This window comes from Clinocottus analis, unplaced genomic scaffold, assembly GCF_023055335.1.
Source record: "Clinocottus analis isolate CAN_PGR_092001 unplaced genomic scaffold, fCliAna1.0.p SCAF_12, whole genome shotgun sequence".
Lineage (NCBI taxonomy): Eukaryota > Metazoa > Chordata > Actinopteri > Perciformes > Cottidae > Clinocottus > Clinocottus analis.
The window spans coordinates 16,639,088-16,659,875 of NW_027175843.1; the positions used below are offsets into that span (position 1 = coordinate 16,639,088).

Sequence of the window (20,788 nt, forward strand, 5' to 3'; positions counted from 1 at the left end):
GCCACCGCAAAACCACTTCACCGAGTCCATCAGTGCGCCAGTTCTCAGCGCGCAGACACGAGACGAGCGACACCCAGCAGCACCTGAAAACCCCAATTAAAAAAAGTATCGTAGCAGCGGTGATGCTCCTTCTTGAATTAATGTCATTGATTTAAATATCGCACGTAGCGTGGCGAGGCTCCCGGTGTCCTCCTCAGCCACCGCGCGCTGCTTCACAGCCAGAGAGGGCTTTTCTGTTGGAGTCCCTTCTCGTTCCTCCTCTGCCCGTTTCGTGAGCGTGTAAATGTGCCGCGACAGATAGAGCAGAGCGACAATGAGGTTAACCACACCTTTGAAAGCGGACATCTCTCCAGTAGCCTCTTGACCGACTTTGTTGCGCATTAAGATGCGCCCCGCAGAAGAGGAGTTGGATGAGGAACTTTTTGCGCTCTTGTTGGCAGACAGTTTCCAGTGAGCTTTCGCTACCGTCACAACACAGGTACCTCCTATGTGTTTAAGAAATAACCCAACTCGGTGTTGGCTGAGCTCGTCTGTCATTTAAACTTTGCTGGGGGAACTCATTAAGGATTTGCTGCGTTCACCATGACGGTTCGTCTCTCACGGATCCAGCTGGCCCTGTTCTTTATCTTGCTCTGTCCGGTCAATATCATCGGACTGTGGTGGTAAGTGCTCTGAATTTACCACGTGTTGTATGTTAATGTGTCTCACCTGATTGAGTTGTATTTGATTTCCGCGCACAAACATGCTGGCGGATGAGTATGTTGAACTATATTTACCCACAGCACCATCACTCAGCGTTAGCTACCGGCTTTTCACCTAAATACTCAGGATTGCCCGGGAGCCGTCCGCGTTTCTTACATCTGGTCAAAAGACAAATCAAATCATCACATACAAGGCTGTTATAGCAGGGTGCACATAAAATACAGCTCGCCCAAGAAAGATTATTCATGAAAATGGACCATATAAGCAGATTGATGAGTAATGATAATTAAAATATGCATGTACATGCTTCATTACATTTAATACTTGATTTAGTTTTTCTTTAATATCAAACTACTACTACTACTACTACTAATTGTATGTGCGCTCATAACCAAGAGATCATGAAACCCTCATATAAAAGTATGTTTCAATGAGACTGGTGCATCCCCAGCGTGCAGGACAAAGAGAGAGAAACAGGGTGCTGAGAGGTGTCTGCTGTGCATTGCCTGCAGTAATACACAGAGGAGAGAGGACAGGGAGAGCGGTGGAGGTAGTGTGTGTCTGTGTGTGTCTGTAGTGGGGGTTCAGAGTCAGGAATGTCAGGTGGCCCTCGAGGCGCAGTGGATATGTCATCATAAAACAATCCATACAGGCTCAGCTCCGCAAGGTGTGTGACAGACAGACGGATAGACAGACAGACAGACAGACAGACAGACAGACGGATAGACAGACAGACAGACAGACAGACAGACAGACAGACAGACAGACAGACAGACAGACAGACAGACAGACAGACGGATAGACAGACAGACAGACAGACCCTTTCGATCTGCTGATTACATGTTTTCTATTCATGTGGGTCTGTCTGTCTGTCGAGTACTTCAATGTCTTGTCTGCTATATTTCATTAGACAACATCCAATATTTCTGTCTGTCACACACACACACACACACACACACACACACACACACACACACACACACACACACACACTTCTGCAAAGCGGCAGTGTTTGAATGTGAAGCTTTGTCTTTTTTTTTGTTTTTTTTTACCCTGCGAATCCTCCCACTGTTCATTCACAGCCCAGTCAAGGTCAATGTGGGTTGTAGTGTCACAGCGGCACTGCAAGTCCACTGCATGTCCTCGTGTGACTGGCAGATGGACTGGCAGCAGCATCTGAGGAGGCGTCTGCTCGCATGCAGTCATTATATATGTGAGGTCAACACACGTAACCTGTGCTGCTAATTGTCTTCTTTTAGATGGCAAACCACAAAAGTGCATCAAAGTCAACATCTGTGAAGAAAAAGGACACAGTCTGGTTTTCATGCTGAGTCTCCTGTTCTGTCCCCCGTATGCTCTCCCTTGTTAGTGTGTCTTCATAACTGGTTCTCTGTTACATATTGGTCTCTTATATTCAAGCTGGACACAGCAAAATGCTACCTGTTGATCAGGCAAACGAGAACTCCAACACTGCAACGCTGAAAGACTATTTTCTGATCTCAAAGTTGTCTGACAAAATGAATCAACCTGTTGTGGTATGTGTAACACTTGATCGTCAATATTGCTGCTTAAAAATGCCTGATCACAGAGAGGGTTCGCTCAGTTAAATTGTTTTAACTTTACTGCAACATGTCCACTGACAGCCCGAGAAGGATTTTTTTAACCTTTCTTAAAAGCTCAGTGCTCCCGGTGCGCACTGAAACACGGGACCGGATTTTTCCATTTTCGAAAACCTCCGTTTCAGTGTAGATGGAGGGCATAGTATTGCTCTGTCATCCACCAGGCCTGAGTCCAATTAGGAAGACCAACAAAAACATGAGATGTTATATACTACATAACAATATTACATCAAATTAAACACGTGCTACATTAAAACATTTTAACCTGAATGTGTGAGAAACTCTGATGAAGTAGAGTTGTGTCAAACTACATTCAATCTCTGTAATGGTCATGTCAGCGTTCTCGTGGCAGCACATTCTTCAGGACTCAGGAGATTCATTTCAAATCAAACTGGAGTGGATTAAGGGAATCAACACTGAGAAATCTGCTACTTCCTTTTTATCCCCACTGACACACGTTGTCATCTTCTTTCACTCACTCGCTTGTTCGCTGGCGGACTTGCACACTCACGCAGACACACAGACACACACGTGAATGCATTCAGGCACAGATTCACACACTCAACACACACACGCACGCACACACACACAGACACACATACGCACACACACACAGTGGCCGACTGTGGAGCAGCTAGGGTGAAGCCACACCTGTGGGTTGCTCCCCGGTCTGCCAGGACAATGATGCTCTCTGTTGAAAGCTGCTGGACATACCATCATACATCTCTCCCTCTCTGTCTCATGCTCGCGCCTCTTCGACGTCCCTGCATGTCTTTTGCCGTACTTGTCTATTGAAGGAAAATACCTATCATGCAGATAGGTTGTCGCTGAGGGAAAGGAGAGAGAGAGAGAGAGAGAGAGAGAGAGCGAGAGAGAGAGAGCTGCAGTGATGGACAGAGAGTGAGAGAGATGAAATGCGGGGAGATAGCTGTCCTTTCAGAGCCTCTGCTGATTAGAGCGCTCTAATCATTTGGCCAGAGAGCAGAGAGCACAGCTCAGAGACTCAGAGGAGTGAGGAATGTCTTTGCTCTCTTATACTGGTTTGGACTGCACTGCTCTTTGTGTGTGTGTGTGTGTGTGTGTGTGTGTGTGTGTGTGTGTGTGTGTCACAGCCCCCCATTGGCCTGCAGCCCACCTGCAGCGTGCCACAGGCCTACAGGTGGACACACACTGCATGCGTGCGTGTGTATGTTTCAGATTTCCTCTTTGTGTGTTCATGTACGTGCCAGCCCAAACCATCGCCAACCAGTGGCTCATGGTTAATCTGTTCGACATGCACACAGAGATGTACGAATGCACTCATTCAGTCAGTTATGGGAGAATATATGCTCCCCCCCCACACACACACACACACACGCGCATGCACACAAACACAGGCTCCATCGTCCAAACCTCCATGATCACCAGAGGAGAGTTTCATTGTAGCAGATCTTATCTTGTCCTCTCCACTCCTGGTCTGAAAAGCTAGATGTCTAATCAGTGCAGCGAGATGGGTACAGATAAAGATAATGACCATGTGGGTTTGGCATCAGGCAGAGCGCTGAATTACTGTAAACGTGTGTGTGTGTGTGCATATGTGATTGTCTGCGCTTAAGAGCATGGATGCATTTCTGTGAGCATTCATACTTTAAATATGTTCCAGTATATATTTATAAAATATATAGGGCAAAGGGTATAAATGGTGCAATAAATGTATGCATCTACGATTCACCAAGATTGGCAAAAAACAGTTTTCACTGTTCTGGGGTTGGCAGAAAGTTTGAAATGGAAATGTAACATTGCAAGCTAATGTTAAAGAGACATCAGGGCTCAGGGTTTGATGCATGTCGGATTTCTGCGTGAAATAGGCGTTGCTATTGTGTTTGAGTCTGTTCTGGTTCTTTCCATGTCACTGTTAAATCATTATATAATCTTATATCCTTATCTGCTCTTATACATCTTTTTGCCTGAGATGGTGAACACGCCAAATTGTTGTTTCAAATATAACAAATTATAGAAAAAACAGAAAAGTCTAAAAACTTTTTTTCATGGCTTAACTTGCAGAACACCACATGTGCGGCCTCACATATACATATGTATTGAACATATGTGATGACTGTGATGCTGCAGTAAATGTCACATTATTGACATAACTATATTACTCACAGTAAGCAAAGCTACAGGTTGAATTCCCTGCAGTGGTTAGCATAAGCAGACACCAATTGTACCATTGTTAATGTACATTATTACTAAATATGAACCAATTCATAACCATTTTCAATCTGAATATATCCATACTGAGTGTGTCTTTGCAGCTGGGTGTGTCACTGGGTGGTTAAGTTGTAGCAACAGAACCAACTTGTGAATGTTTTTCTTATGTAAAATTGGTTTTGGTGTTGTTGGCTGCCCCTCGGTCACACTTTATTGCTGCAATTTAAATTGGGTGCATTTTAAATTATGAGTGCTGAAACGCTTCATTGAGACAAACACCATTGTTCTCGACCTTGTTTCACATCAGCAAAAACAACATGATCAGACATGTCTGAGAGTGATCGACGTGTCCCAGACTGCAGGGTCAGAAAAACAAGAGAGCAATTATTGAGGTCGCACACGGGCCTCGCAGGGACGCCGGCAAGGAGCTGAACTGACGTCAGACACATTTTACGCCTGTTTTGATTTTCATCGGCGTTTCTTGATCATGTTATCATCGTTTTACCTCTTTGTATCTCATTCTTATCTCCGAAACACTGACCCACCACCTTCTCTTTCCTTCTCTTCCCGCCTCCTCTATGTCTCATTGACCCTTTTTCTTATTCTCTCTCACACTGCAGTCTCAGACTAGCGCTTGTCGTGACTGTCTTCATCTCCAGCATACTTGAGGGATTAAGGAGGGATGAAACTCACTCATTCGTGGGCGGAGTGAACAAAAAAAAAAGAAGGGCCCCCGTACAGTACAGCACTTTATCTATGGTGCCGTGAGATCCTTCATGAAACCTGAGGTCGCTTTGAGCACCGATGTTTAATCTCTTTCCGACGCACCTCTGGGCTCAGAACACACTGAATAAGGCATCTATTTCTATGAAACTTCAAGGGGGTTTTGTTCCAAAATGTCCACCACAATATGAAAAACACACAAATGTAAAAAAAAATTTCACTGATAAGATCTTATTTAGATTTTAAAGCAACACAAGCAAGCACAAGGTTAAGGTTTGGATACACCTGTGATCACTCAATGTTTGATATGGGTATTTTTGTTGTGTTGTCTTGTTTTATCTTTTACTGTACGACCCCCCACTTTATCATCATGAAGAGCTATTCATGCAAGACAGTGTTTCCCCAAAAGCCCCCTGATAATATCAATGACTGCACGTCCTGCATGGTGTTTCGCGCTTATCTTTTCCAAAAGATGTTCCCTAAATGACAGTGGCACTTTGCATGAAGAGGATCTGATTGCTGTCTGTCCTTGTAGCTCCTCCAGTGTGCTTTTATCTCCGTGCATGCCTGCTCAGTAGTGAATGTGTGCATCCTCTTGAATCATCCCATTCAGAGCATTTGAGCGTTAACAGGGTGATTTTCATCTTTATTTGATGCAGTCGATAGTATTTGTCATCTCCATTGAGGCTGCAGAAGGCCAGCACTAGACAAACACATTGTTTCTTGTTTGGATTTGAGTCAGGCTCACACTGTAGATAGTAGTCAGTACAAAATACAACGTTTTTAATTAGATTGATGTCTGATTTCTTTAGTGATGTTCACTGTGCAGACAGCTCCACCTCCTTAAGCCACCCTATCTGGTTGATTTATTAAAAGCATCTACTTTGCACCTGTCACATGCACTTTCTTAAGTCTACAAAGTCTTTCCATATCCTATTCAACTTCGCAGGGATGCACACTTTTATGTACCGATCTCCAAACAAGGGCAAGAATGCTGGCCGCTCACTGTCATCCTATCATCCAATCATTGCACCCCATTTTTGGGTATATTTTCACCTCAGTTCACTTCACTTCCCATTCAAACCTCATGCCCCGTTTCTAAATTTATACTCAAGACAGTCCAACAGGGATTATCAAAATAGCTTTTCACCAAAATGAATCGATATTTTTACCCGACTGTGTCAAGAGAGTTTCACAATTTAGTTCTGAAGTACCTACTTACTTCCTACCTAATCCATACTCAATCTGTTTTCATTTTTAAAACTCACAACACGCTGTCTTTTGACTTAAAGAAAGGACTGTTTTAAGTCCTGCTATCGCTCATGGCTTCTGACCAATGCCTTCTCCATTGTTTCCCCTTGCAGGAGCTGCTCAGCTTCAGGAAGATATTGTTGAGATGAATTCAGTTGCATGATGTGGCAGAAGGCAGCATGTGATTTAATTGTGCGTATTTGTTGTAAGAAGTGAGGACAGAGAAGACATACTACCCAAATTCAGACAGTAATAAAGTAATCTCCAGAAATGATCCAAAAAAAATCATGTTTTCTTCAACATGATGTCATATATCAGTCAGTTTTTGATTTACAAAGTGTCTGCAAGTTACCACAGTTCATTAAAAAGTTCATATGTACAGAAAACAAATGTAAATTATTGTTGCATTTGATCTCCACCAAGAAGCAATGCATCTGTTTTGCCAGTTCACTTTGCACTATTTGCTTTTTTTTGTTGCAAAAGGACATCATAAGGAAACGTTTCTGTCGCTGTCAAAGCGTTCTGTCTCTGTCTTTGGCTTCCAGGACGACATCCAAACGTCATCCAGTACATTCACTCGTTTTACAACTCTACACCTCCCATTGTAAAAAACAGGCATGCTATTGTGAGCTGTAGACGGAGCTGGCTGCCCAGCGCTGCCCCTGCCACGTGCACAAGCACAGACTCACGCACATACGCACAAACAAGCAAGCACAACATATTTTAAACATTTACACATACTGTATCAAAATACACGTCAATGCAACCCTCTCTCTCTCTCTCTCTCTCTCTCTCTCTCTCACACACACACACACACACACACACGCAGTGGTTGCTGAGAGGGAGTGTGCGTTGCTAAGTATTGTATCTGTATCTGCTAATTAACACACACAGACTGTCTGTAGGATTTCTTTATCTGCGTGACGTCCACATGCACACACTTGAGCAGAACACACACATTCACAGACAAGTGGCAAACCTCCGCACACACAATACCACCTGTGTTGAAAATACAGCATTGTCTCCATAGTGACGTTGTTATTACACTCTCAATAATCATAGAAGGAGCGTGGGTGTCCGTGCAGTGTGCATTCAGATGTGTGTCTCTGTGTCTCTGTAAAGACTCTGCATGCATGCTCATGTGCCAATACACATTTGTAATAAGATTTCCACATTATACACCAGATATTATGGTTCATACTGTATGATTGAGTACATGTACTCCCCCTAATCTTAAAAATACATCAATTATTAGAACGAAAATCATAATTGCAAACCATGCTGCCGGGCGTTATCACATGTTAAGTCCTGTTGGATAACAGTATTTGGGCCGTTTTTCTCTGGATCTTCCTTTCAGTGATGTTATTGGCCAAGAGGCTGATACAAGATTCCCTGTGAAAGGTGTTCTCATTCAATCATGTGTTGACATGTTAGTCTGTCATATAAATTATTGAATAAAAAAAATAGATTGGTTTTCAAAACCTTCAAAAACTTATCGACTGGGTGGTGTGCAGGGATGAATATGCATGTGTGTGTGTGTGTGTGTGTGTGTGTGTGTGTGTGTCCGTGTGTGTCCGTGTGTGCGTGTAAAAGAGTGGGTGCACATGTCTTGCTCGGTATCAGACCGCCAGGAGAGAGTGTTTGTTCTGCTTCTTAAAACAAACTCTCGAAGCAGATGAATGATATCAGGCGGTGCGATTAACAGGGACAAGGCTGAATGAAAACCTATGAGGTAGTCTTTTGCTCTCTCTCGCTCTTTTGCCCTCCCTCTTCTCTGTCATGCGTACCCTTTCGACTCCCATTTCATGGTAAAACTTGAAGTTGTGGATCACATCTGCTGACATTCAGTGGCTTAAAGTCAACTGTGGAGAAGAGTCAGGAGAAAGATGGACTAAAGGAAAGGGGCTTGTGAAAAAAAGGGAATTTAATGTACATAAAGTTAACGGCATAGAAGGGGGCGAGTGGGGGGCAGTTAAGGTGAGGAGAAGAAGAAGAATGGAAATAAAGTCAGCTCGTAACGCCATTGAAGTAGCCGCAGATGCTGGCAGCGCCAAGCCCCTCTTTCCCATTAAGAGTTAGAATAAACTGTTTCTTTATTATATACACTCATGTGTCAAAGCTATTGAGGAGCTGCAGGTTCGTATTCATCAAAATACAAGATTTATGTATATACAGTTTAATGTTTTAAATATTTGCACTATACTTAAACAGTCAGTGTTTGCTCTTTGAAGTAATATGCTATGTGTTTCTCATTTAGATGGGTTTAATCCGGGAATTGTTTTTAGCAGTGCTGATTCCAGAGCTACATGTGGTTTCAGCGGGGAAGTCCTGAACTGCTACAAAATCTGCCGAGCAGCCGTATCATCGGGAAATCTAGAAAGTCTGCCTTCTGGTTCACCAAAATCAACGTAGCGTTACGATCAACTCCAAGCGGCCGGTCGGGTTAAGAGACGTCCCGCTGTTTCACTTCCAGCTTTGTGAGGACCACACACTTCTCAAGTGCAGTCTAGTAGCAAAATACAGTACATCCAATGTCAGCGGTGAGATTTCTCTGGGAAAACGAGCACTCTGTTGTCTCCCATGAGCCTATTCAAGAAGCGGTGGGTCGACTTGGCACGCTTTGAAGCCGCAGAAAGAACCAAGCTTGCATTCGGTCTGCGGCTGCTGATGAGTGCAGCCACATTGTTTACTGTGCGATTAAGCTAACAGGTGTTGCTCACCCAAACCCCCAAAAAGCGGGAACTCACTATTGTTATCATGTTACTGACGGATTCTTCTTTTCTCTGACATTTTTCCAACTTTCCAGGGCGGTGGGCAGTCCGCTGGTGATGGACCCCAACAGCATTTGCAGGAAGGCGAAGCGTCTGGCGGGGAAGCAGGCCGAGCTGTGCCAGACTCAGCCTGAGATCGTCAGTGAGGTGGCCAAAGGGGCCAGGCTGGGCGTCAGGGAGTGCCAGTACCAGTTCAGGTATCGCCGGTGGAACTGCACTAGCCACAACAAGTATTTTGGCAAAATACTGCAGCAAGGTGAGTGAGGAAGGAATGTGTTTTGCTTGTTGGTAACTTCCTTCAAGTCTCTGTTTCCGTGTCTTTTCCCCCTGGTGTCTAATATGGAGGGCCTTTTACACGTGCGTAAAGCAGAGGTCATTTTGGGAGAGCGTTAGATTTGAAGATCAATACCACTCTTTTATCTGCCTGTTCAAGAGGAAGCTACTCTACAGCTAGCAGCTTACTGTACAGCCTTCCTCCATCCGAAGCGAACAAACGTAGCCTATGAAGCAGTGTCAAAACAGCACGGGGACTTTCTGGGGATACAGCAATACATACAATAGAGTATGTGTAATTTAGTGCGCTTTGGAGGCGGTTGTGGACATATTTTGTTACTATTGGACAGAGCGACATCAGCCGTTTCTACCGTTTTGACTCCATTTGCGAAGCTAAGCCAACGGTCTCCTGGCTCTGTCGCCTCGTATTGAACGAACACATATAAGAGTTGCATTGATCAGAAATTCCCATCATCGTCTTTGTGGTTCTCTCCATCAGACTTTCCAAAAGCCTTTCACATGGTTTTTAAAGAACTAAATGAAAAAAATATTGTCATGTCCCATTTCTCAGCCGCGAGTACCTTAGGATCTGAACCCATGACCTCACGACCGCAGCTGACGGTCCGACGTCAACTTGAGGACAGATCCCCGTCTGACGGCACTTCCCTAGACAAGGGCAGCTGTTGTATTTCAGACCAGACGTATTCACACTTGACTGACTCTCCTCTTCATCAGACTGGGCACGCATGAATTGATCAGCTAAAATTGCCCTTTTTGCTCCGAACATCTCTCTTAAGATCTCTTAACATCTTCCTCCAGCTCTTTGAAGTCTGTAATATAACTGATGTTGGGTCAGCGCTAGGTCTCCCCCAATTACTGTGTTGGTTTTCCTCTTGTATGATTAGATTCATAGAGAGCTGCCTGTCTGCTCTTTGACTGCTACTACAGAGAGCCTTTATCTCTGTGTTTACTCAACAAGCAGCCAATAATTGATATTAATATACAACAACAAATGTGCCAAGCATGTTATTAAAGCCATTTTGGATCTTTTTTCGAGAAGATGTACGTAAGGAAGTCTGTCATTATTGTCTCAATGAAGTGGCACGTGAAATGGTAATTATATAAATTGTCCATGCCGTGATATAACAGGCACTACTAAATTGTTATTTTCAATTTAAATTACTGTTTCAACTTTTAAGTGTAGGTGGCAATCTTATTTTACACTATTTGGAAATATAGCATTCAAATGTAAAATGAAGTTGTCTTGATCCCCGCTATAAAAACAGAAAACTTCTGAGCTATAACTTTTCACTGCTGCAGTCTTATGATATCACGTGTAAAGAAAAAGTGTTATAAAAACAACGTGTGTGTGTGTGTGTGTGTGTGTGTGTGTGTGTGTGTGTGTGTGTGTGTGAGTGTGTGTGTTTGCCCCGTTACAAACACACATTTTTAAACTTAAATGTGTTATAAGTTGCAGTCAGGAAGCTGATATTAAAATATTATAGTTGTTATGCTCAGAAAGCGATACTGACATTGTCATTCTTTTTTTTCTTTTTTTAAATTTTCAAGATTTTCTTTTCATCACATACTACGCTAATAAACATGAAGCCATTCAGAATTCATAATTTTTCTCTCTATAAACCACAGGAGTTACATTCTCACTCAGAAAATATCCATTCGTCTTCAATAATGACATTCCACGTTTCAGGACCAGCAATTTTGCCTCACACCATCTGAGAAGTGTACATTATTTATCATTATCTCATGAATCTTACTACATGGGGTAAAAAAAATCATGTTTCTTATCTCATTTGACACTTTTGGTGTTCCCAGCGTCTCTGGCAAGAAGAGAAAAAAAAGAAGAAAGACTAAATGCAGACACAAAGATAGGGAGCGAGAGGAAAAGAGGGGACAAGAATCTACCAGTAGAAGATAGACAAGCTATTAATCATGAATTCCTGACTGTCTATAAGGGAGGCCAGAGTGCTCCTCTGTTTTGAAGCCTTTGTCCTCAATTACCTGGATCCGCTCTTAATGGCTGTTTATCATGAACTAGTAGCAGTAAATGTCAAAATAAAAGTGCCTTTGTGTTTAATGTTCACTCGTTCTAAGTGGTTTACGTAACCTCATCGACCTCTATTTAGATTTTAAGTGATACAGACTCTTTCAAAGCATTTTAATGACATGTTTTCTTTCGTAGTGAAATTCAACAATCATAATGAAAGCTAGTTAAATCCATTCCTCCCTGTGTCCGTGTGTTAGCATCTCAATTTATTGGTTTTCAGATTATTACAAAAATTAAGTTTTGTGGCAAATATATATGATAATATGATAATGAGATGATTTTTTCAGCAAGGTAATCTTCACAAGAACACCACTTATTATGATTATTGAAGCATAAATGCAATCGTCAGAAGTGAAACCTTAGGCTTTGAAAGAGCATCATTTTGGCAGACTAGTGTTTAGCATGACGACATTAAATCGTCTTATTTTTACTCTTTTAGCAACATGAAAGTCACTTGCCAGCAACCACCTTTTTTTTCAAGAATGGTATATTTGCTGTAGTATTTCATGTTGCAGAACAAAATGTTATTTCAGGCATCGTACCAGAAGACCCGTTAACTTTAAGACAAAAATGAAGAAAACTCGTTCCTGCATCACTCTATGTCACACTCTTAACCTCTGCATGTTGTAATAGTGAAATATAGTATTGCAATGTTATGTTAAGACTGCAGAAGGTAAACTATAATGAAATGCTGCCAACCAAATCTAGTTTTATATATGCTTCAGTCCCTAATGTGTGTTTTGTGTGTATGCTTTAGTAAAGACTTTGTATAGCAAAGGAAACGTCAAGCTCGTATGATTAAGATACCGTCTGAATGCTGGTCTAAGTATGCCGGTATAATGACGACTGTTTGCAAGCCTGTTTACGTTTGGAGAACTTTGAGTGGATTCTGGACAAAGATCATTCCATTGTGTGCTATGTTAGGGCTGTAACTGTACAGTGAAAACAACGCCACAGGGTGTTTGGGAGCACAGCCAAGCTGGCTGAAACATCCTTTTCTGCTTCCCGGTTTCGGGAAAAATATCTTCGGGCTGTCTTCACCCACTATTTAGAGCTTACAGCACTTGTGATGCGTGGTATGTTCATTAGCTACTGTACAGCCAGCTTGCATGTGTGTGTGTGTGTGTGTGTGTGTTCTTTCATTCTAATGCTTTCAGATGATGAACAGTGTGGCTATATTGCACACACACAGACATGCTTATGCCATGGGCCATGAGTCTACTTTTTTTGACTTGAAAACCACTTTTGCATGAAGCCACTTGAAGAGAGAGGAGTGGAAATGTGCGTGTGTTTGTGTGTGTGCGTGTGTATGCGAGTGTGTGTGTGTGTGTGTGTGTGTGCGTGTGTGTTCATATAATAGGGGATTAAGTTGATTTCACAACATTACTGAAACTCTGCCATCTCACACCTTCACTGCAACAAGTGCGAATGAATGAACATGTCGACACAATCGTGACAATTTAATGAAACTTTTATCTCTGGACATGAACCTTTCCCGTATGTTCAGGCCAAATGGATGGCTTCTCGCCATTAATTGGTAGTTATCATCCTCTTTTCCTTGTGTTTTTATAATATACGTTACTGGCAGTGTGACATTGTGTCCAGAATGTGTGTTTGGAGTATTTGTTCATAGTAAGTCAGTCTATCTGCTGTACTGTATGTTTGGCAGACAATATGACGCAGTGATAGTTAAAACTCTTTTCCTGATCAGGGTTTGTAAACACAACCCATGCAGCCAGTGTCTGTCTTGAATAAAGTCATTATTGTCAGACTGTTTGGTTTCCCGGATAAGCGTTTTGGCATCAATGAGAAAGGGTGCTACAGTGCGTCGGTTTCTACACCTGCACATCATTGCTTTCGTGGCCCAGTTTGTAATAATCCCACTTGAGAGCAGTAACTTGAACCAGAAACGTGTTCAACAAATGTGAGCTGTCATGCTGGGATGGCACAGTGGTTAGATGTGGTTAGAAGGTCCTCACAGAGAGGAGTGGATGTTTTGAAGTGTAGAAACACTTCATGCATTTCCTCTAAAATGACACTTAGACATGCTTTCTGTACCGCAATGTCCAATATGATCTAGGGTACGATGACCAGAGTCTTGTTTTTAATTAGGCTTACTTAAGTTGTCTGTAACTGCTTGTATAAGTCTGACACTGTGTTTGATGTGTGGCTGCTGTCTTGGCCAGAACACTTTTGAAAATAAGGTTTTTAATCCCATTGATTTCCTGGTTTAATCCAAAAAAGAAAATAAAAGAAAACTGATGACAGAGTCTAAGGACAGCATCTTGTCCAATGACACTTTGACATGCTGCCAGGAAGCCGAGGATCCAACCACCAATCTTCCGATAAGTTGACAACCCACTCGAACTCCTGAGCGTAAACACATTTAGTTTTAGGCGCGTGACCAAAAGACTGATTCTGTTGTTTCCTTAGGTTTTCTCTTGGTGGTATTGCAGTCTTTGGGTTCATAGATTACTGTTAAATCCATGTTATGTCCATGTTATGTCAGGTGTACACCTTTCATTTGAATTTATGATCCTTGGCAAAGTTAGACACGTGTTATTTCTGTTTTTTCTCGAACACTTCTTGGATTTATTTCCATTTGTTGTACTTTAAGGGTCACCAAAGAGACAACCCTAAAGGTTAAAACCTTTTCAGAGTCTCTAAAAAATATATATTTATATATGTATAATGATTTTTATTAAGCTACGCCTATAGAACTGCGAGATGATTTTATATTGAACTGCTCTCAGTTCTTAAAGTCAAAGTGTCAAATGTGTTAATTCCTGCAGAAGGGCCTTCTTGAATCAGAAGCAGACGTAGACAGGCCCAGACACCCGCCGGGGCAGAGAATTTGGTTGGAATTCTTGTCTCCGAAGAAAATATGAAACAAGAGGTGCCTCAAATAATCTGATTTCTGATAGCTTCTTTTCTACAATATGTATATCTCTCTTTCAACCCTCTATTGGCTGCGTCTTTATCTTATTTCATCTAACTCTCTCTTGTTTGTCTCTCTCTTTTTGTTTGATGACATTTTGCGACCGTTTCCTGATGTTTTTTTTAATAAATCAAAATAACAATTTCAGGGATAATTGTGTAAGTGCTTATTTTCTTGACTTCAACATTATATTTTCCTTCATGTACTGTAAATGCAGTGTTTCACTCGTGCATCCGGGGACATCTGGACATGCTCTCAGCTTGTTTGGACGCAGCTAATGTAGCTATCACCATATTGAACTAATATTGAGTTGTGTGCTGATGATTCACACGTGTGTCTCTTAATAAATCCAGGGAGGTTCTGGAGACCGACACATCTTGATTTGAGTATGTTGCTGCTCCTGAAAATCTCAGCCCTATTCCGCTGAACAGGAGGAGCAGTAAGGTGTGGTCTTAACTGAGCTACACACACACACACACACACACACACACACACACACACACACACACACACACACACACACACACACACACACACACACGGTTGCAGAAGCTGTGTAGAGCTGTAGCTGTACATGCACATGTAAAGTCACATGCAAATAAAATTAAGTCATTGATTTAATCTGCAGTCATCCGTAGCAAATCCCAAACAAACCAAATTAAAAATCCACAGGACTCGGTCATTTAACAAACAAGACCTGCCAAACATTGCTTTAAATTCACTTTGTGAAACAATGCTATTCTCATGGACACACAAATGTACACACACACTTGTGTGCGTTGGAGACATATCTGGGTGTTGGGGTGTACAGCTGGTATTGATATCACGGCGTACTGGGGTGTGCATGTCTCGTCGCACGCCACCCATTCCGTGTGTGTGTGTGTGTGTGTCTGTGTGTGTGTGTGTGTGTGTGTGTGTGTGTGTGTGTTACTGTTCCTAATGAATCCCATTCACTGAATCATGCGATATGGAGTTGGCAGTGTTGACGGTGGTGACTGCACGCTCACCGCCTTCCAGCTCTTAAAAGTCCTTCCCTTAGTCTACAAAGGCTCGCTAAGTGGCTATTCTCCCTCTCATTCTCTCTAACACGCACACACACACACACACACACACACACACACACACACAAATACACTCAGTCCCTAGATTATCATCAATCTCGGCAGTTCTGCCATAGAAATCATCAATGTCGTAAACAATTCCCATCGCTTGCTTGTTTCTAGGCAAAATTGATACAGACTTATTGTGTCAACAAATGCTGTGAAGAGACCGAAATTCAGCACAAATCTGTCTCCCCGAGTCCATCGGGTTCCACTGAAGAAATAGAAATCAGAAATGAAAGAGGACAAATGTATGTCTCAGTTTTTTTAAATGGATATGTGATTTACTGAAACAGATGGCTACGGTAGCTTCTATCAAACGTTACAGAGACTGGAGGAAATGCATTTGTTCAGGACAATTTTCAACAGCGGATAGATTGAGCCAGTCAATATAGTTAAGGGAGTCGTCACATTAACATAAAATCCACTCCTGCATGGAGCATATCTCAGTGGGTTTGTTGCCTTATCCTTTGCTTCCTTTCAATTCAATTTAATTTATTTAGTTTAGCCCAAACTTTCAAGTTTGCCTCTGAGGGCCATTGAAGATTTATTTTGAAAGGACACTATGCATGTAACGAGTGGAAACGGACACATCCCTAACACATCCAAAACTAACATTTAAAGGGGTATCTAGAACGTCATATGTCATATTGAAGCTTCCTGACGCTGACCAAACGCTTGTTTTTGACGAGTTTTTAATTTTTTTTTATTAGATTTGCCCATATTGATAAAAATCCCTATTTTATTCCTAGACAATGCTTGATTTAAACACAGACGTTACAATTGATCTGAAAGATCTGTAAGGATTAAGATACTATAATGATTCTGCTACAAACAGGTTGGTTATGTTCTGGACAAAGAGGTCAAAAAATGCATCCAACAGTCATCCTCGTCCATCTCTGAGATTCTTTCATAGCTGCAATATCTGTGGATAAGGACTCGTTGGGCCGAGCTTGAGAACGATGCTGGACGCCACCGGCGAGGAAAGACAATCAATTTGCAGTTGTGGTTGAACATGCCTTCTGCCGGCAGTGTTAAGCTCTGCACCCGAAATAAACCAGCAGCTGTGGTGTGTGAATGACAGAGGGAGAAATAGACATCCTCTCAGCACCACAAATCCAATGGTGCTTGAGATCGTAGTCATGGACGAGGATTGAGAGAAAGGTCCTTTTATCCTGTTCCATGTGGCTGCAATATTAATGGACTTGATGGAGGGACAGATGCACGGATGACTGGATGGATGGAAGGATGAACACTAGATTCTGCCATTTGCATTTCCCTCTGCTGTTATCCTTTGGTTGATTGAGTATGTGTCTGGTCAACATGTCTGAATGTGGTTTGCTGTAATTAAACGTATTCCTCACAAACATTTCACTGTCATAATGAACACCCAAGTATATTTCATCTTAGCCTACTTGAAGTCCTACTAATAATCAGTATACTTAAATAGTGCTATTTTTTAATTTTGTAGTTAAGCACAAGTTGATTGGAACAACCTAAGGTATACTTAGTACAATTTAAGTATATGATTGTGTATGTGCTAATATATATGAAAAAGTATATATTTTTTCACCTGGGCATGCTTTACTGTATTTTGATTGCTCATTCTATTTTCCAAACCATGGCCCTGTTTTCAACCTCCTGTTTAAAATGTGTTTACATCATGAGGTCTAACGTTTTGGCAATATGCATATTTTATTTACCTTAACAGCAAAGCAGCTGGCAAGTTTAAATACATTGTTCTGACTTTTGATGATGAATTATTCTTGTGAGCTTTGGTGAAATCATAATAGGTTTCTCAATGACATCAGATATCAGTTTATTCTGCATTTCGGGGGACTTGGGAAGCAATCAATGAACTCAAACCCCTCTTTTTCCTCTTGTATCGTAGACATCAGGGAGACGGCGTTTGTTTATGCCATCACGGCGGCCGGTGTGACCCACGCCGTGACCCAGGCCTGCAGCATGGGAGACCTCCTGCTGTGTGGCTGTGAGGCGACCAGGAACAGAGCACCTCCGAGGCCGTCCTCCTCCTCCTCCTCCACCGGAGACGGAGTCAAGTGGGAGTGGGGGGGCTGCGGAGACGACGTGGAGTTTGGTTACGAAAAGTCAAAGCAGTTTATGGATGCCAAGAGACGAAGGGGCAAGAGTGACATCAGGACGCTCATCGACCTGCACAACAACGAGGCCGGGCGGCTGGTGAGAAACGTTCCAGAATCAGAACCTCAGGATGTCTGTGCCGGTTCGGTTTACATCCCCAATGTGTCGAGTAGAGTGAACACAACTGTTATGGGTGCATAAAAACAGGTTTTTTTTTATTCGCTACTGTGCTGTACTAAACACCAGTGTTTGATATTTAACTCGACTCTCAGAGAGTTGAGCAGCTAAGGTGTTGCTTGTCCTGTGGAATGTTCCATCATTCCACTAACACGCTAAAGAGAAAGACATCGCCCCCGGCTATATATGTGTAGCGGCGTAAGCTGATAGTCTAACAAGAATCAGGTTTCTGAAACACAAAAACAAGAGCGTGCCACACATTTTGTTTTCAAGCCTCCGAGGCAGGTAGCTCCTAGTGTTTCCACAGCCCTTGTAGAAGTATACGGCCTCGACAACTCGACGGGCTACCGAAAGAGTGGAGACGAACTTTAGAGAGAAGTCAATTACGTCCGTTTAAAACATAGCTCGGTAAATCTATTAGCTGTCAGTGTTGCGTCTCAGTTTGTTCCACCCTCTTGCAGAAATGTTGACACACACAAGGGAAACACAGAGTCACAAAGTTCACTTTGGTTGGGGTCAAAAGCAGGTAAAGAGCAAAGGGGGAGGATTTTGGGACTTAATCCAATTAAAGCATTAGCGAACAAACCATTTGAACAAAAGCAGAAACATGCACACAAATGCCCCGAGGATGAGAAGTAAGCGTGTTGGGATGCATGCAAATGTCTGTTTATGTGCAAGCACGCGTGCATACTCGCATACACATTTTGGAAGTATGTGTGCGTGTGTGTCTGAATGGGCAGGTGTGTGTGGAGGTGTGCGTGGGATTGTGTGTGTGTGTGTGTGTGTGTGTGTGTGTGTGTGTGTGATGGGTTAATTATGTGCAGTATAAGTGAATGATCTGTTGTCAAGGCTTGTTAGATGAAGGAAGGCCAGAGGCAACATGGAGGGAGAGGGGGGTTGGGGAGTTAAATTCCTTCTCAATAGCGTCTGCTTTATCTTCAGTATCTATCAGTGTGTGTGTTTGTGGGTGTGTGTGTGTGTGATCCAGTGGCTTTGTCTGTGATATAATATGAAAACACTATAATAAAGGACTTCTTCAGAGAACTTGTATTTGTCAAAAAAGCAGTCCTGCTTCAAGTTTAAAAGCTTCCTTTGTCCTTTTTTTCTGTTTGATGAACCGTCTCTCTTTCTTCTCATTTATCACTCCTTTTACCTCCTTCCCCTCTCTGCTTTTTCCCTGCCACCTATAACCTCATACCCACCCACCCCTGCACGCTCTGACCTTCCCAGGCGGTGAGGCTCTACATGCGGACAGAGTGCAAGTGCCACGGCCTGTCGGGGTCGTGCACCTTGCGCACGTGCTGGAAAAAGATGCCTCATTTCCGCGAGGTGGGCGACCGCCTGCTGGAGCGCTTCAATGGCGCTTCCAAGGTGATGGGCGGCAATGACGGCAAGACCCTGATCCCTGTCGGCCAGAACATTAAGCCGCCGGACAAGCAGGATCTGATCTACTCCGACGAGTCGCCCGATTTCTGCCTGGCAAATCGGAAAACGGGCTCACTTGGGACACGGGGCCGCATATGCAACAGCACAGCCATGGACATCAGCGGCTGCGACCTGCTGTGCTGCGAGCGCGGCTACCGGGAGGAAACAGTGGTGCTGGAGGAGAACTGCCTGTGTCGTTTCCACTGGTGTTGTGTGGTCCAGTGCAAGAAATGCTTGGTCCGAAAAGAGCTAAGTCTCTGTCACTGAGGAACTGAGGTTGAGCTTGGTTACTTCTGTTACATTTGGAGGTTTTTGCTTTGTAGTTTGGCTGGTGCGAAAGAAGGAAAGGATTTGGATTTTCTTGGTGATCCTTTTGTTTCCGTTTTTGCACCAGTCACATTCAGATAGTGCCCACGAATATGTTCATTTGAAATAGTATTTGATCATAGTTCTCTGGCTTTTTGGTTCCCATGAATTTTGACCGAGATGAGAGGTTCTGACAAAAAGTGTGTTCACGCGACCACATGGAAACAAAGGCAGGGGGACTAAAGGAAGTCAAATAGAGAATCTATTTGTTTCTGAGCTACCTATTTTTCTTTTTCTTGTTCATGAAAAAGGACCAAAGAATGTCAAAATGTGTATTTTTTATTGAATGAAAGAGGAGGTTTCTTGGTGTCATTTCCACCAGCAGTTAAACAACACAGCTTGATGGAAGCTGCCAGTTAAAACCAAAGAGTTTCAAACTTGTGCTGATGGAATTTCCATAACTGCTCTCCTAGATTAATTCCTGTTGCTACACCTGTCCAGCTTCCCATTCTCACATATGTACATATACGCTTTACAATAACAGCATCAGATTTACCGCTCATCGTCTTTGCAACAGTGGGTCCTTGATTCCAGACAGAAGTAGACAAAGTCAGACTTCAGTTTATCTGCAATTGTCGCTGGCAGCTTTTATCAGGTGTAGCTGATGAGCTCTTGAAAGCCTCTGATTGACCTGTAACAGTTTGCAAAAAAAAAGGCACCACGGGCTTCAACGTGATTGCATTAGGTTGCCACTGTAGGTAGAAAGCATGCAAACAATTGCAGCCTTCATGGGAGTAATCCATTCTTCAGACTTGTGTTCTTGCCTTATGGGTTTCATAAAAAAAATTGCCTTGCAAACTCTTTATATGCAGAGTATAACTCTTACTCCAGCCCCACGCACATCAGCGTGTGGAGAAGCCCTTGACAGACCTGCCGTTCCCGGTGACGGTCAATGAACAATGACGACTATGAAACTTCTGAGTCTCTAACAAGTCTTTATTGTGTCATCTGTTATTTTAGGTCCGGCAGAGCTACAGGATCATTGAAAGATTAAGCCCCAATATTCCTAATTAGTCATGCGCAATAAACGGAGGATCTACATTGTACCACAACTCTTTAAAAATGTTGTTAGAAATGTGCCTCTCAGT

At 42.7% G+C, this 20,788-nt stretch overlaps 1 protein-coding gene across 1 annotated transcript; it reads left to right on the forward strand.

The window, feature by feature from the left end:
* The first annotated feature begins 582 nt into the window (after positions 1 to 582).
* On the forward strand, positions 583 to 19,968 carry wnt6b (wingless-type MMTV integration site family, member 6b). The gene is made up of 4 exons (XM_068572446.1): positions 583 to 662; positions 9,292 to 9,512; positions 17,524 to 17,831; positions 19,140 to 19,968. Exons 1-4 carry the CDS (start codon positions 583 to 585, stop codon positions 19,599 to 19,601), a joined length of 1,071 nt encoding a protein of 356 aa, XP_068428547.1. The 3' UTR covers positions 19,602 to 19,968.
* The last annotated feature ends 820 nt before the right edge of the window (positions 19,969 to 20,788 follow it).